General features: G+C 69.7%; 1 protein-coding gene across 9 annotated transcripts in view; it reads right to left on the bottom strand.

Annotated features, from left to right (window-relative positions):
- Window positions 1–12,898, bottom strand: part of DOCK6 (dedicator of cytokinesis 6) — a 58,292-nt gene that overhangs the window by 2,700 nt on the left and 42,694 nt on the right. For 5 of the 9 annotated variants that reach the window (XM_073318253.1, XM_073318255.1, XM_073318256.1 and 2 more), the window contains 16 exons: window positions 12,391–12,573; window positions 11,626–11,752; window positions 10,098–10,182; window positions 9,575–9,671; window positions 8,383–8,517; window positions 7,577–7,729; window positions 7,119–7,277; window positions 6,652–6,752; window positions 6,018–6,210; window positions 5,099–5,242; window positions 4,761–4,892; window positions 4,090–4,104; window positions 2,112–2,237; window positions 1,304–1,393; window positions 694–930; window positions 306–449 (listed from right to left, as the gene is read on the bottom strand). In XM_073318253.1, the coding sequence (XP_073174354.1) occupies window positions 306–449; window positions 694–930; window positions 1,304–1,393; window positions 2,112–2,237; window positions 4,090–4,104; window positions 4,761–4,892; window positions 5,099–5,242; window positions 6,018–6,210; window positions 6,652–6,752; window positions 7,119–7,277; window positions 7,577–7,729; window positions 8,383–8,517; window positions 9,575–9,671; window positions 10,098–10,182; window positions 11,626–11,752; window positions 12,391–12,573 (2,121 nt within the window). Of the gene's footprint in view, window positions 1–305; window positions 450–693; window positions 931–1,303; window positions 1,394–2,111; window positions 2,246–4,089; window positions 4,105–4,760; window positions 4,893–5,098; window positions 5,243–6,017; window positions 6,211–6,651; window positions 6,753–7,118; window positions 7,278–7,576; window positions 7,730–8,382; window positions 8,518–9,574; window positions 9,672–10,097; window positions 10,183–11,625; window positions 11,753–12,390; window positions 12,574–12,898 lie in introns of those variants that run through there. The other 4 variants (XM_073318254.1, XM_073318260.1, XR_012155688.1 and 1 more) reach the window with 4 other exon arrangements.

Here is a 12,898-nt window from a genome sequence, read left to right as displayed (position 1 = left end):
CCCCCGCCCGGCCCCGCCCAGCCCCGCCCCCTGCTGGCCCAGCCCCGCCCCCGCCCGGCCCAGCCCCGCCCCCGCCCGGCCCCGCCCCCTGCTGGCCCGGCCCCGCCCCCGCCCGGCCCGGCCCCGCGGTGCCCCAGCATGACTCAACTCCTGGCGCAAGGGCCAAAGCGGCCGTGGGGCGGGGGATGTGGGGGGGGGCACCGGCGCAGCCCCAGAAGGGGGCGGGGGGGAGGATCGAGGCCCCCTCCCGGCCCGTGTCCGCTGCGTGACCCCCGACCCCCCTGCCCTGCCCGGGGCCGCCCCACCTGGTTGACGGTGGTGCCCACGCAGCCCTGCAGCACCATCTGCAGCATCTTGGCGTCGGCCGGGTCCTGGTGGGTGGCGAAGGCCAGTTCCTGCGTCTTCTTCTGCATGTCCTCAATGGCCACCTCGATGGGGGTCAGGATGATCTGGGTGCACCGGGGGGGGGGGGTCAGCTCGGCCCCCCAGACCCCCGCAGCGCCGAGCCCCCCTCCCAAACCCTCGCCCACGGCGCCCACCGCTGAGCCCCCGCCTCCCCCCCCGCAGCCCGGCGCCCACCGCCGAGCCTCCCTCCCGAACCCCTGCCCACGGCACCCCCGCCGAGCCCCCCTCCCGAACCCCCGCAGCCCGATGCCCACCGCCGAGCCCCCCTGCCGAGCCCCCCGGCGGCACCTCCTCCTTGTGGACGACGGGCAGGCGGGTTCTGAGGTAGGGGAAGGCGTGCGAGGTGGCGAGCAGCGTCTTGCGCTTGAACTGCTCGTGCAGCTCCCCGTGCGCCCGCCCGTCCAGCGTGAAGGGCGTGCAGAAGAGGAAGCTGCGCAGACCGTAGTTCTTCTCGAAGTAGGTGACCCGCTCCTTCAGCTCGTAGGTGTCGAAGAAGGGCTCCACATAGGTCAGCTGGATGTAGGCCTGGGGGGCGGGGGGGGGGGCCGTGAAGGGGGGCACAGCCGGGAATCTGCCGCCCAGCCCCAGGGAGCCCCATGACAGGAGGACCCGGCCCACCCCGCCCTCCTCACGGCCCCGGAGCTGGGTGACACTGGGCGAGTCCTTGTCCTGCTCCGCGCCTCGGTTTCCCCTCCTGCCTTGTGCCTACTCAGACTGGGAGCTCCTTGGGGCAGGGCGGGTCTCGCTGTGTCCATGCAGTGCCCGGCACGATGGGGACCCCCAATCTCGGCTGGAGTCTGGGCAGCACCCGGGGCGTGACAGGGGAGGGAGGGGGTCCAATCTCAGCCGGGGGCCCCAGGCACTGCCGTATACCCCTACCCTTGGGTCCCAGCTTTACCTTATTGGGGTCCAGCTTGGCCTTGTCCACAGGGTTCGAGTCCTTGATGATCTCGACCAGGTCATCCCCGAAGCGTTCGGCGTAGAACTCCTGGGGGCGGGGGGGGGGGAAGAGACCCCCCCGTTCTATGGGCCTGGGCCTGGAACTGGCCAGTTTCCAGCCAGGGTGCCTCTGGCCGTCACCCCGGGGGGTGGCCCCAGAACAGCCCCAGGTCCCCCAGCCTGCAGCCTCCCTGGCTGGCAGCAGAGGGACCACGGAGGCCCAGTGTGTGTAGAAGGGCCCCCAGCCCCCCACCCCGCTGTCCCGGGGCAGAGCTGCCCAAGCTGCAGACAGAATTCGTCTAGGTGCCCAGAGACCACAATGATGGGCAGAGGGGGCATGGGCGCCTGGCGATCAGAGGTCCATGGGGGGGCACCCAGGCAGCATCCCATGCAGGGGGGCGGGTTACAAGCCGGGCTCCCAGGAGAGCTGCCAAAATCCAGCAGGATTCCCACCCCTCCCCCATTGGCCACTGCGGGAAGCTGGGGGGCAGTGTGAGGGGCAGAACCAGCCCATGGAACTCCAGCCAGGGAGGCCCGAGGGGGAGAGCAGAGCCATTTCCAACCGACCCGCAGCCCCCAACTACCCCAGCCCTGGGCTCCCCCCATCCTGCCAGTGCCCCTCACTCCGACCCGCAGCCCCCAGCCACCCCAGCCCTGGGCTCCCCCCCATCCTGCCAGTGCCCCTCACTCCGACCCGCAGCCCCCTGCTAGCCCATTCCTGGGCTCCCCCCATCCTGCCAGTGCCCCTCTCCCTGCCCCTGCCTCACCTCCAGCCGGTGGGAGATCTCGGCCAGCTTGGTGATGGACGGCTCTTTATAAACAAACTCCTGCTCGTCCAGGTCCCCGAACTTGCTGCCGTAGAATCCGACCCGGAAATACGTCCCGAACATGCGCTGGGGGCCTGGGCAGAGCGGGGCCGGTGAGCCTGGGCGCCGGGCCAGGAAAGGCCAAGAGCCGGTGGCCGCAAGCCTCCCTTAACTGCAGCCATCTCCGGATACAGCAACAGCTTGCGGGCAGGGTGGGGAAGGGGCGGCCATGGTGCTGCCATAGGGGAACCCTGGGACCTGACTGGCGGGGGTGGGAAGGGAGGCTGTAGGGGGCAGTGGGACCTAATGGTTACAGCAGGACGCCTGGGTTCTCTCCCCAGCTCTGGGAGGGGAAGTGGGGGCTAGTGGTTCGACCCCACCCAGAGCTAGGGAGAGAACTCAGGAGTCCTGGCACCCGGCCCCCTGCTCTAACCACTAGATGCCCCCTTCCCTCTCAGCAGGGACCCAGGAGCTGCTCTCTGACCCTGCTGCCCACCCTGCGGGGAGCCGGCCGGGCTGGGGGAGCCGGGCACAGCAGGGAAACCCGCGGCCTTGCCTGGGCGTTGCTGGGCGCGAGGCTCCGAGGCCGGACCCAGAACCCACCAGGCTCGGGGGTTCCCAGGGAACGGCCTCCCCAGTCCCTTCCCAGGCACTCGGCTGCCATGGCCGCACCCCCACACGGACGCTCCCCTCCATCCTCCAGCACAATCCTGCCCTCAGGACCCCCAGGGCACCCCTTCACCCGTCCCTGCTGAGAGTAGAGCCCCCCTCTCCCTCGGTAGCCTCGGGGCCCTGGCTCAGGCCCCGTCCCTACGAGCTTTTCTCCGGCTCCTCCCCTGCATCCCCCCCCGACCTGGCTTTGCTCCCTGGCTGGGAGGTTCCTGCAGCTTGGAGGACATGGCCCAGGGCACGCCCCCAAATTGGTGGCACGCCCCAGGGGGGCAACTTACCGCAGCATCGAGGTGGGGGAGCAGCAGCGGGCAGGACCGGCAGCCGGGGAGAGAAGACGAGAGGCAGCAGGTTAGTAGGGGGCAGGGGGTGGCTCCTAGCGTGGCGCTGGGGGGCCCAGGGCCTAGCAGGGGGGGCCCCCGGGACAGATCGGCCCCCCCAGTACGGTAGAGCTGAAACCACAACAACCATGCAGCCCCCATCTCCCCCGGGGCACTGCCATCCCCAGCCACCTCCACTTTGACCCCACGTACAGAGGTGAAAGGTCACCGGCATCACACCTGGGGTCACCCGGGGCACACTGGGGCAGAGGGGCTGGGGGGGGCTGCACCCCCACCCTGTATGGGGATTTCCTGCCCTGGCCCACAGCTCTTCCCAGCCAGGGCTACCTGGCCCCCCAGTCTGGAAGTGGGCGCGAAGCAGGGACCAGCCGAGACCTGCTAACTCATCACACTCAGGACAACCGCCCACGGTCGGGGTCACTTGCAGCAGGGAGAGCAGGGCCACTAACCGCTAGGCCCCACTCCCCTCCCCGAGCCAGGGAGAGAACCCAGGAGTCCTGGCTCCCAGGCCCCGCCGCTCTAACCGCTAGGCCCCACTCCCCTCCCCGAGCCAGGGAGGGAACCCAGGAGTCCTGGCTCCCAGCCCCCGCCACTCTAACCGCTAGGCCCCACTCCCCTCCCCGAGCCAGGGAGGGAACCCAGGAGTCCTGGCTCCCAGTCCCCGCCACTCTAACCGCTAGGCCCCGCTCCCCTCCCCGAGCCAGGGAGGGAACCCAGGAGTCCTGGCTCCCAGCCCCCGACGCTCTAACCGCTAGGCCCCGCTTCCCAAGCTGGACAGCGTTAGAAACAGACCATTCCACCAGGCAGCCCAGACCATGCACGGGGCAGGGGGGGGCATGCGCGGGGGGGGGGGCTGTGAGGGTGCTGCACACACAGGGCTGGGGGGAGGGGGTGGGCGCACACACACACACACACACACAGTGTCCTACCTCCCAGCCAGCGCTCTGACAGGACGGGCGCAGAGGGGGGCGAAGAGAGCAGGAGAGAGAGCTCGTCAATTGCCGTCGGGACCCCCCCCGCCCCACAGGATCGCACCCACAGCACACCCCAACCCCCCCCCCCCCCGGACGCTGCAGGTGGGGCTCGGAGGGGAGGCCTGACCGATCGGAAAACACTGCCCCCCTGGGGAACTGGGGCAACCCCGAGGCAGCTCCCCACTGCAGCCAGCTGGGCACCACCCACTTCGCCTTCAGCGGGAAGCTGGGGTCCCCTCCCCTACAATTCACATCTCTGCCACAAGGGGGCGCTCTCACCAAGGGGCCACGCCCACACTCTGCCTCAGCCGAGCAGCCGGCTAATAGAAGGTGCTCCACGGTGCAGAGGGGGAAACTGAGGCACAGACAGGAAGGGACCTGCCCAGAGATGCGGGCAGACAGTGGCAGAGCCAGGGAGAGAACCCAGGAGTCCTGGCTCCCAGCCCCGCCACTCTAACCACTAGACCCCCACCTCCCTTCCCCGAGCCAGGGAGAGAACCCAGGAGTCCTGGCTCTCGGTCCCAACACCACCCACTGGAGCCGCCCCCCTCCAGGACCCATGGCCCCGAGGCTGCAGGGCCCCGGCCCGCGCGGCCCCCCAGCTGTGCCCGCCGGCGGGGGCTCACCTGGCTGGTGATCTTGCCGAAGGCGTCCTGCAGGTTGCCGTGCAGCGCAGCCAGCTTCTTGAACTCCCGGTTGGCCTCGTGGATGGGGATGAGGATCTTGTAGACCTCGTTCACCGCCTCGTACAGCCCGCCCTGGGGGGGTCAGACGGGGACCGCAGCCCCCCAGCCACGTGAGCAAAGGGGGCAAATAGTCTGCCCCCTGCCCAGCTCCCCCAGGCCCAGACACCCCCTCCAAACGCCCCACGCACTGCCCCTTCCGCCGCCAGGGGCAGGCTCAGGGCCACGCTGGCTCCCTCCCTCGGCCGGCGGCGGCAGTAGGGCCGTTCCCTGGCGCTCACCATGGTGAAGAAGGCGGCCGCCTGCTCCAGCAGCCCCACCAGCCCCAGCTCAGTGAAGAACTTCCCGGAGCAGATCCCCTCCTCGTCCGGGGCCAGCACGTCGTCCGAGACGGCCGACTCCTCCAGCACGTTGGACGAGATGCCCTGCCGGAGACGGGCGGTGAGCGGGGTTGGGGGGCCGAGAACCCCCCGCTGCTCCCCACGGGCGGGCAGGTCAGCAGGCAGGCCTGCCCGGGGATGGGGCAGGGAGGAGGCTCTAGTGTTAGAGGGGTGGGGGGGCAGCCAGGACTCCTGGGTTCTCTCCCTGGCTCTGGAGGGTTGGAGCGGAGGGCAGGGGCTGGAAGCCAAGACTCCTGGGTCCTCTCCCCGGCTCTGGAGGGGAGCTGGGGCTGGTGGGTTGGAGCCGGGGGCGGGGGCTGGAAGCCAGGACTCCTGGGTTCTCCCCCCGGCTCTGGAGGGGAGCTGGGGCTGGTGGGTTGGAGCCGGGGGCGGGGGCTGGAAGCCAGGACTCCTGGGTTCTCCCCCCAGTTCAGGGAGGGGAGCGGGGTGGGGTCTAGGGGTCAGAGCATGGGTCTGGGAGCCAGGACTCCTGGGTTCTCTCCCTGGCTCTGGAGGGGAGTTGGGGCTGGTGGGTTGGAGCGGAGGGCGGGGGCTGGAAGCCAGGACTCCTGGGTTCTCCCCCCGGCTCTGGAGGGGAGTTGGGGCTGGTGGGTTGGAGCTGGGGGCGGGGGCTGGAAGCCAGGACTCCTGGGTTCTCCCCCCCAGCTCAGGGAGGGGAGCGGGGTGGGGTTTAGGGGGTCAGAGCATGGGTCTGGGAGCCAGGACTCCTGGGTTCTCTCCTCCCCCTGGCAGGGGTGGTGTGTCTGGTCAGCACTCGAGGCGGCACCGGCCCCGATCTCCTCTGCCGCCCCCCGCTCACCTGGAAGGAGACGCAGCCCACGGGCAGGTAGCGACAGTCCTCCAGCATGCTCAGGTACTCGGCCACCAGCGCGGCCGCGTGCACCAGGCACTGGGCCGCCTCGGCGTGGTTCCCCTGCGACGAGTGCTTGGCCGCCATGTTCTGCAGCCACGTCAGCCGCAGGTCCGGGGAGTTCTGGTAGCCCTTGGCGATCCTGGGAAAGAAACAGGGGCTGAGAGCCAGGACGCCTGGGTTCTCCCCCTGGTCCGGGGGCGGGACGGGACGACTAGTGGGTTAGAGCGGTGGTGCGGGAGGGCTGAGAGCCAGCCCGGGGAGGGGAGAGGGGGGTCTAGTCGGTTGGAGTGGGGGGCTGGAACCCAGGGCTCAGTCCGTTAGCTTGTGACAAGTCTCCCCTCTGCTCCTCAGCCCCCCACTTCTCTACTGGGAGGTGCCACTCCCAGGGAGTTGCGGGGGGGGGGGGAGGGCTGTATTCCTGCCTGGACAGTGCTGAGCAGTGCACGGGGGTGGGCAGGACCAGGAACCTGGCTGGGGGTGGATGGGGTGTGGGGGAGGACGCTGGAGGAGCAGGCTGGGGGCGTGGCCATGGCTGGGGGCGTGGCCGGGGCTGGGTAGGGGGCGTGGCTGGGGCTCTCACCTGTACATCAGGTCTATCAGCATCTCCGGATCCTCCTGATGCTCCTTCATCTTGACGGTGTCGGTGAGGATCATGTGCAGGTTGAAGACGAGGTCCTGCACCTGGGGGGGACAGCGGGGGGGCCAGGGCTCAGACTCCCCCCTCCCCGCCCATCACCCCCCACTGCCAGTGCCGCTCCGGGAGCGTGGCTGGGCCGGGGCCCCCAGCAGAGCTGGCCACGCGCCGGCCTGCCACAGGGGGCCAAGAGTCGAGGAGCCCTTGGCTGGACCAGCCCCAGGCTGTTGAGGGGACCCTGTGCGCCCTCCCGCTACCCCCAGCTGGCACCCACCCGGTACCCACTCAGCTACAGGAATGGGCCCTCAGGGGGCACAGCGGGGGAGCCTGGCTGGCTGGGGGCCTGTCAATCAGGGCAGGCCCCCCCCGCTCAGGGAAGGTGCCGTGCAGTGGGCTTCCCCCCCCCTCCATACCTGCTCAGCGAAGCTGCTGTCCCGCAGCCCGGCGTCCTCCTCGGTGTAGGTCAGGATGGTTTTCAGCGAGCGCCGTAGATGCTCCTCGTTGAAGTTGGACGAGGTCCCGACGAGCGAGGAGAGCGACATGGTCACCTGCATCTTCACCCGGGCAAAGTTCTGCGGGGGGGAGGGGGAGGGGCTGAGCCGAGGAACCTGCGGCGCCCCCTGCTGCCCAGCTGCTGGCACGGGGGTGAGGGCAGGGGATGCCCAGGCAGCCCCTGGGATCCCGCCGGCTGGCTGTGCCCGAGTTCCCTGGCAGCCCGGAGCCTCCAACAAACCACCCCCATCTTCCCCTTGCAAAGGAGCCGGCGGCGTGCCCCAGACAGCCCACCCAACGGCTGCGCTCCACCCCAGAGACAGCCGCATGGCAGCGGGCGGGGAGTGGGGCCGTGCCCAGCGGGGGGGGCTGCACTCACGTGGCCGATCTCGAAGTTCTGGCGCATGAGCAGGTAGAGGGAGGCGCTGGCGTGGGTGCGGATGGCAGCCACCCGGCTGCTACAATGCCGCAGTAGCCGCAGACACAGGTCGGCGCAGAGCTCCGTGTCCTCCTCGAACAGCATCTCCGGGAACTGCGCCGCGGGGAGAGGGGTTACAGCCGCCCTGGGAGGCCGGGACGCCTGGGTTCTCGCCCGGCGCTGGCAGGGAGCGGGGTCCAGGGGCTGGAATGTTGGGGGGGCGCTGGGAGCCAGGACGCCTGGGTTCTCGCCCGGCGCTGGCAGGGAGCGGGGTCCAGGGGCTGGAACGTTGGGGGGGCGCTGGGAGCCAGGACGCCTGAGTTCTCGCCTGGCGCTAGAAGGAAGCACTGGCAGCCAGGACACCTGGGTTCTCGCCCGGCTTGCTGGAGGGCCCAGCAGCTGCGGCAGCGGGTTGGGTTCCCATCCTGGCTTCACCACTCCCTCTGGATGGAGTCACACAAACCCGGGCGTGACCTCCCCAGAGCCGGCCTGGCCCAGCCACCCGTGGGACGGGCCCAGGCGAACCCACCCTGGACTCCGATCTCCCGCTGCCCAGGGGCCCCCATGGGCAGACAGAGCCCTTCTCCCCGCTGCCCAGTCACCCCGTCCACCCCCCCGCCAGCTCCCCGCGGGCCATCGATCTCGGGGCCCCTGGATCGACCTGCCCCGGCTGGGCTGGGCTGAGCCAGCGGGCACCTGCCCCAGTCCCGGGGCGCGGCTACTCGGAGGCAGCGGAGCCCGGGGGCCGCCCGGGGGCCCCCACTCACCTTGCTCACCAGCGCCCTCTGGGAGGCGAAGCAGTGCTGCAGGAAGAGGGCGCTGGGCGTGCAGGCCATGCCGTGGAGCAGCACCCGCAGCACCCCGTCCAGCACGCTCTCCTTGGCCTCCGCCAGCAGCACCGTCTGCGGGACACGGGCCGTGAGGGCGGAGCTCGCCAGGGGGAGGGCGGAGCTCGCCAGGGGGAGGGCGGAGCTCGCCAGGGGGAGGGGCCGGGAAGGCGGAGCTCACCAGGGGGAGGAGCTTGCAAGGGGAGGGGCCGGGAAGGCAGAGCTCCCAGGGGGAGGGTCCGGGAGGGCGGAGCTCACCAGAGGCAGAGCTTGCCAGGGGGAGGGGCTGGGAGGGTGGAGCTCGCTGGGGGTGGAGCTCGCTGGGGGAGGGGCCGGGAAGGCGGAGCTCACCAGGGGGCGGTGCTCACCAGGGGGAGGGGCCGGGAAGGCGGAGCTCACCAGAGGCAGAGCTTGCCAGGGGGAGGGGCTGGGACGGTGGAGCTCGCCGGGGGGAGGGGCCGGGAAGGCGGAGCTCGCCAGGGGGCGGTGCTCACCAGGGGGAGGGGCTTGCCAGGGGGAGGGGCCGGGAAGGCGGAGCTCACCAGAGGCTGAGCTTGCCAGGGGGAGGGGCTGGGAGGGTGGAGCTCGCCGGGGGAGGGGCCGGGAAGGCGGAGCTCGCCAGGGGGCGGTGCTCACCAGGGGGAGGGGCTTGCCAGGGGGAGGGGCCGGGAAGGCAGAGCTCACCAGAGGCAGAGCTCGTCAGGAGCAGAGCTTGCCAGGGGGAGGGGCTGGGAAGGCGGAGCTCGCCAGGGGGCGGTGCTCACCAGGGGGAGGGGCTTGCCAGGGGAGGGGCCGGGAGGGCAGAGCTCACCAGGGGGAGGAGCTTACCAGGGGGAGGGGCCAGGAAGGCGGAGCTTGCCAGGGGAGGGGCCGGGAGGGTGGTGCTCTGGGGAGTGGGGATGGAGCTCGCGGGGGGGGGGGGAGAGAGGAAGGAGCAGGAGGGCAGAGCCTCCTGGGGCAACCAGTCCCTGATGTTCACAGGGAGCAGGGGCTGGTTGTTAGAGGCAGGAGCTGGGAGCCAGGACCCCTGGGTCCCATCCCCAGCTCTGAGAGGGGGCAGGACAGGTCAGCGGCAGCTGCTGGGGTGCGGGGGGCGCTGGGAGGGAAGGGGTTAACTCCGCCTTGCCCCCACCTGGACGATGATCTCCAGTGTGTCCAGCACCACCAGGTTGGCCTCGGTCGCCAGGTTCCCCTCCACCAGCACCTCCTGCTCCACCTCCTCCCGGCTCCTGGGGGAGAGCGGGGCATCAGCATCCGCCCCCCAGCCTGGCACTCCCCAGGGCCAGCCCCCTGCGTGCCACGGGCTCCTTGGCGTCACTCCCATCCTGGTCCCTGCCCGGTGCCCCCAGCCCCCACCCACCCCATGGCCCCCCACTGCTCCCCAGCATCCACCCCCCCCCAGACACTGCCCCAGCACCCCCTAGCATGGAGCCCCCCCCAGCCCAGCCCCCCACAGTGCCCCAGCACCCCCTAGCATGGAGCCCCCCCCCAGCCCAGCCCCCCACAGTGCCCCAGGCTCCCTGGCATCGCTCCCATCCTGGGCCCTGCCCAGCACCCCCAGCCCGGTACCCCCCAGCACCCCCCTCCCAGCCCGGTGCCCCCAGTGTCTCCTGGTGCCCCCCACCCCAGGGCCCCAGGTGTGGCAGCACACGCACTTGTCCACCTTGTCGGAGTTCGGGCGCCAGTGGGCGAGGTTCTTCCTCCAGCGAACGCTCTCCTGGCCCCCCAGGGGGCTGCGCTCTGCGGGAAGTGCGCGTGTGTCAGGAGCTGCATGGCAGGGGCTGGGGTGGGGAGAGGCAGGCGTGGCACAGCAGGGGCTGGGGGGGGCATGCCACAGGCTGGGGGAGTCTGGCAGGTGCAGTGGGCAGGGTCGGCCAGGGCCAGAAGAAGCAGGGCTGGCGGGGCAGGGCCAGGGCCGACAAGGGGGTGTAACATTACTGATGTGAACTGGGACCGTATAGATCATTGTTGCAACCAAGGTCCTGTAGTTGCACCAAATCTTGTACAAAGAAGGTCCAGGACGGGGTCTATGGGGAGGTTGTGAGTTGCTGGTTATGACGGTGTGTGTGTGTGTGATGTTTCTAAGCAGCCTCAGTGAAGTATTGGGCCAGCTTCTTGAGAAGGGACTATTCTCCGAAGGTGCCCAATCCAGAAACACTTCGCTGACAATGGACTTTGGGAGACGCCAGTCCACATCTGAGCTTTCCTGGGAACTCAAACTAACAGGTAAAGAACGGCAAACTGAGGCATGCATGGACATGTGACTTGTCCATGTGACTCCAGACTCCATCTTGCTGCTGTGATTTCCACAGTGGGAATGGAGGGGGGTCCTCCCACGGGCAGAGAATATAACAGGCCCTGAAAACCCCTCCCACCTGGTCGTCTGTCCTGCTGCTCACCTCTGGAGGGACACTGCTACACACAGAAGCTCTGAACCCGGGACCAAAGGACCCCTCCCAGCTGGGGACATTCTCCAGAGCCTGGATTTGAACCTGCCGCTTATTCCATCCCTGCTACAAGCCTGACCCGAGAACTTGGCCGTTACTGGATGGGACTGATTCCATTTCACCAGTGCTGGCTCTCACCAACCTCGGTTTCCTTTGATCAATAAACCTTTAGCTTTTAGATGCTAAAGGATCGGCAACAGCGTGATTTGTGGGTAAGAGCTGACTTGTCCCGGGGTCTGGGGCTTGGTCCGTTGGATCGGGAGAACCGTCTTTCTTTTACTGGCAAATTGGTTTTCATAACCGTGCGTCCCCACAGCGAGCGGCGCTGGTGGGGATCCTGGGAAACGGGCGCGTCTGAGGGCATTGCCGGCCTGACTTGTGGTTAGCCCGTGGGGTGAGACCCAAGTCCTCGCTGGCTGGCGGGTTTGGTTTGCCTTAGTTTGCAAAAGCCCTGCCCTGCTCTCAGCAATGTGTCCTGACTTGATACGCTCAGAAGTGTCCCACCAAAGCCAGCATTGTTACCGGAGGCGGGGCGGGGCAGGGCGGGACAGAGCCATTTGGGGGGGGGGGGCAGGGCCGGGCCAGTAGCAGGGGGGCCAGGGCCAGGGGGAGCAGGGCCATGGCTCAGCCCCGTGGCGCTGCTCCCCCCCGCCCACAAGAAGCTGTCGCCGGGGGAGAGCTGACACCGGGGGGGGGGGTGTCAGGCCACCGTCCCACTCCCCCCGCCCCGGCTCACCCCTGCTGCGCCGCACCATCTCCTGGCGGGCCCCGACGGTGCCCAGGATGGCCTCCTCCAGCCGCGCCTTCATGTCCAGCGACTTCTTAAAGGCCAGGCTGCTGATGCGCTCGAAGGCCTTCCTGCCCTGCGGGAGTGGGGGGGTGAGAACAGGGCTGGGGTCGGGGGCGGCCGCAGGGAGCCGGATTAAGCACTGGGGGGCTGATGGAAGGTTCCCCAGGGAATCAGACCCAGCCCCCCAGCATGGGCCCCCGTGACTCCAAGCGGGGCTGGCCCCCCGGCAGCCTGGACAGAGGCTGGAGATGAGGGTCCCCGGCCAGGGCACACAGCCTGCAGGGGGCGCTGCACCCTACATGGAGCCCCAGGGGGCCCGGACGCTCAGGGCTGTGTCTGGGGACCACCCTGCCCTGCCCCGCCGGGTTCCCCCCACAGATCTGCCCCCCGGCCCACTGGATCCCTGCCCCCAGATCCACCCAGCCTGCTGAGTTCCCCCCCAGATCTGCCCCCCTGACCTCTGGATCCCTGCCTCCAGATCTGCCCGGCCCTCTGGGTTTCCCCCCAGATCTGCCCCCCCGACCTCTGGATCCCTGCCTCCAGATCTGCCCGGCCCTCTGGGTTTCCCCCCAGATCTGCCCCCCCAAGCTCTGGATCCTGGCCCCCAGATCCCCCCGACCCACTGGGTTCCCCCCCAGATCTGCCCCCCGCCCGCTAGATCCCTGCCCCCAGATCCCCACGGCTCACTGGGTCCCCCCAGGTCCCCCCCACCTTGTACTCGAAGCAGGCCACGCAGAGGTAGAGCAGGTCAAGGAGGCGGCCGAGGTGCAGGGGGGACAGCTCCGCAAACCAGCCTTGCAGCGCCCCCGCGTCCCCGTTCTTCAGCACCCACAGCAGGCAGGCCAGCAGGGTGCGGCTCGCCTCGGCCGACAGAGTGCCACCCGGGCGGGGGGGCTGCGGGGAGAGACGGGGTCAGCGCCCATCCCCGCCCGGCTGTGGGGGGAGCTCCAGGACCGTACCCCATGGGGTGCCCTCCAGCAGCTGCCCCCCATTCCCAGCCCCTGGTTTCACTCTCACAGCTAGGGCCCAGGATCAATCCTGGGGGCAGACCCCACCCCGCCCATGCCCAGCTGCTCACTAGGGACAGCCCTGCAAGGCCTAACGAGCCCGCAGATGCCACCCACCCCCAGGGGGCGCTGTGCTCAAAGGGGAGCCACTCCTGGCTCCGGGTAGGGGTCTAGTTGTTAGAGGGCGGGGGCTGGGAGCCAGGACGCCTGGG

The sequence above is a fragment of the Lepidochelys kempii genome, chromosome 20, assembly GCF_965140265.1.
Source record: "Lepidochelys kempii isolate rLepKem1 chromosome 20, rLepKem1.hap2, whole genome shotgun sequence".
In the NCBI taxonomy this organism is placed as follows: domain Eukaryota; kingdom Metazoa; phylum Chordata; order Testudines; family Cheloniidae; genus Lepidochelys; species Lepidochelys kempii.
The sequence above is the reverse complement of the archived record's forward strand: the minus strand, read 5'-3'. Positions and strand labels throughout refer to the sequence as shown.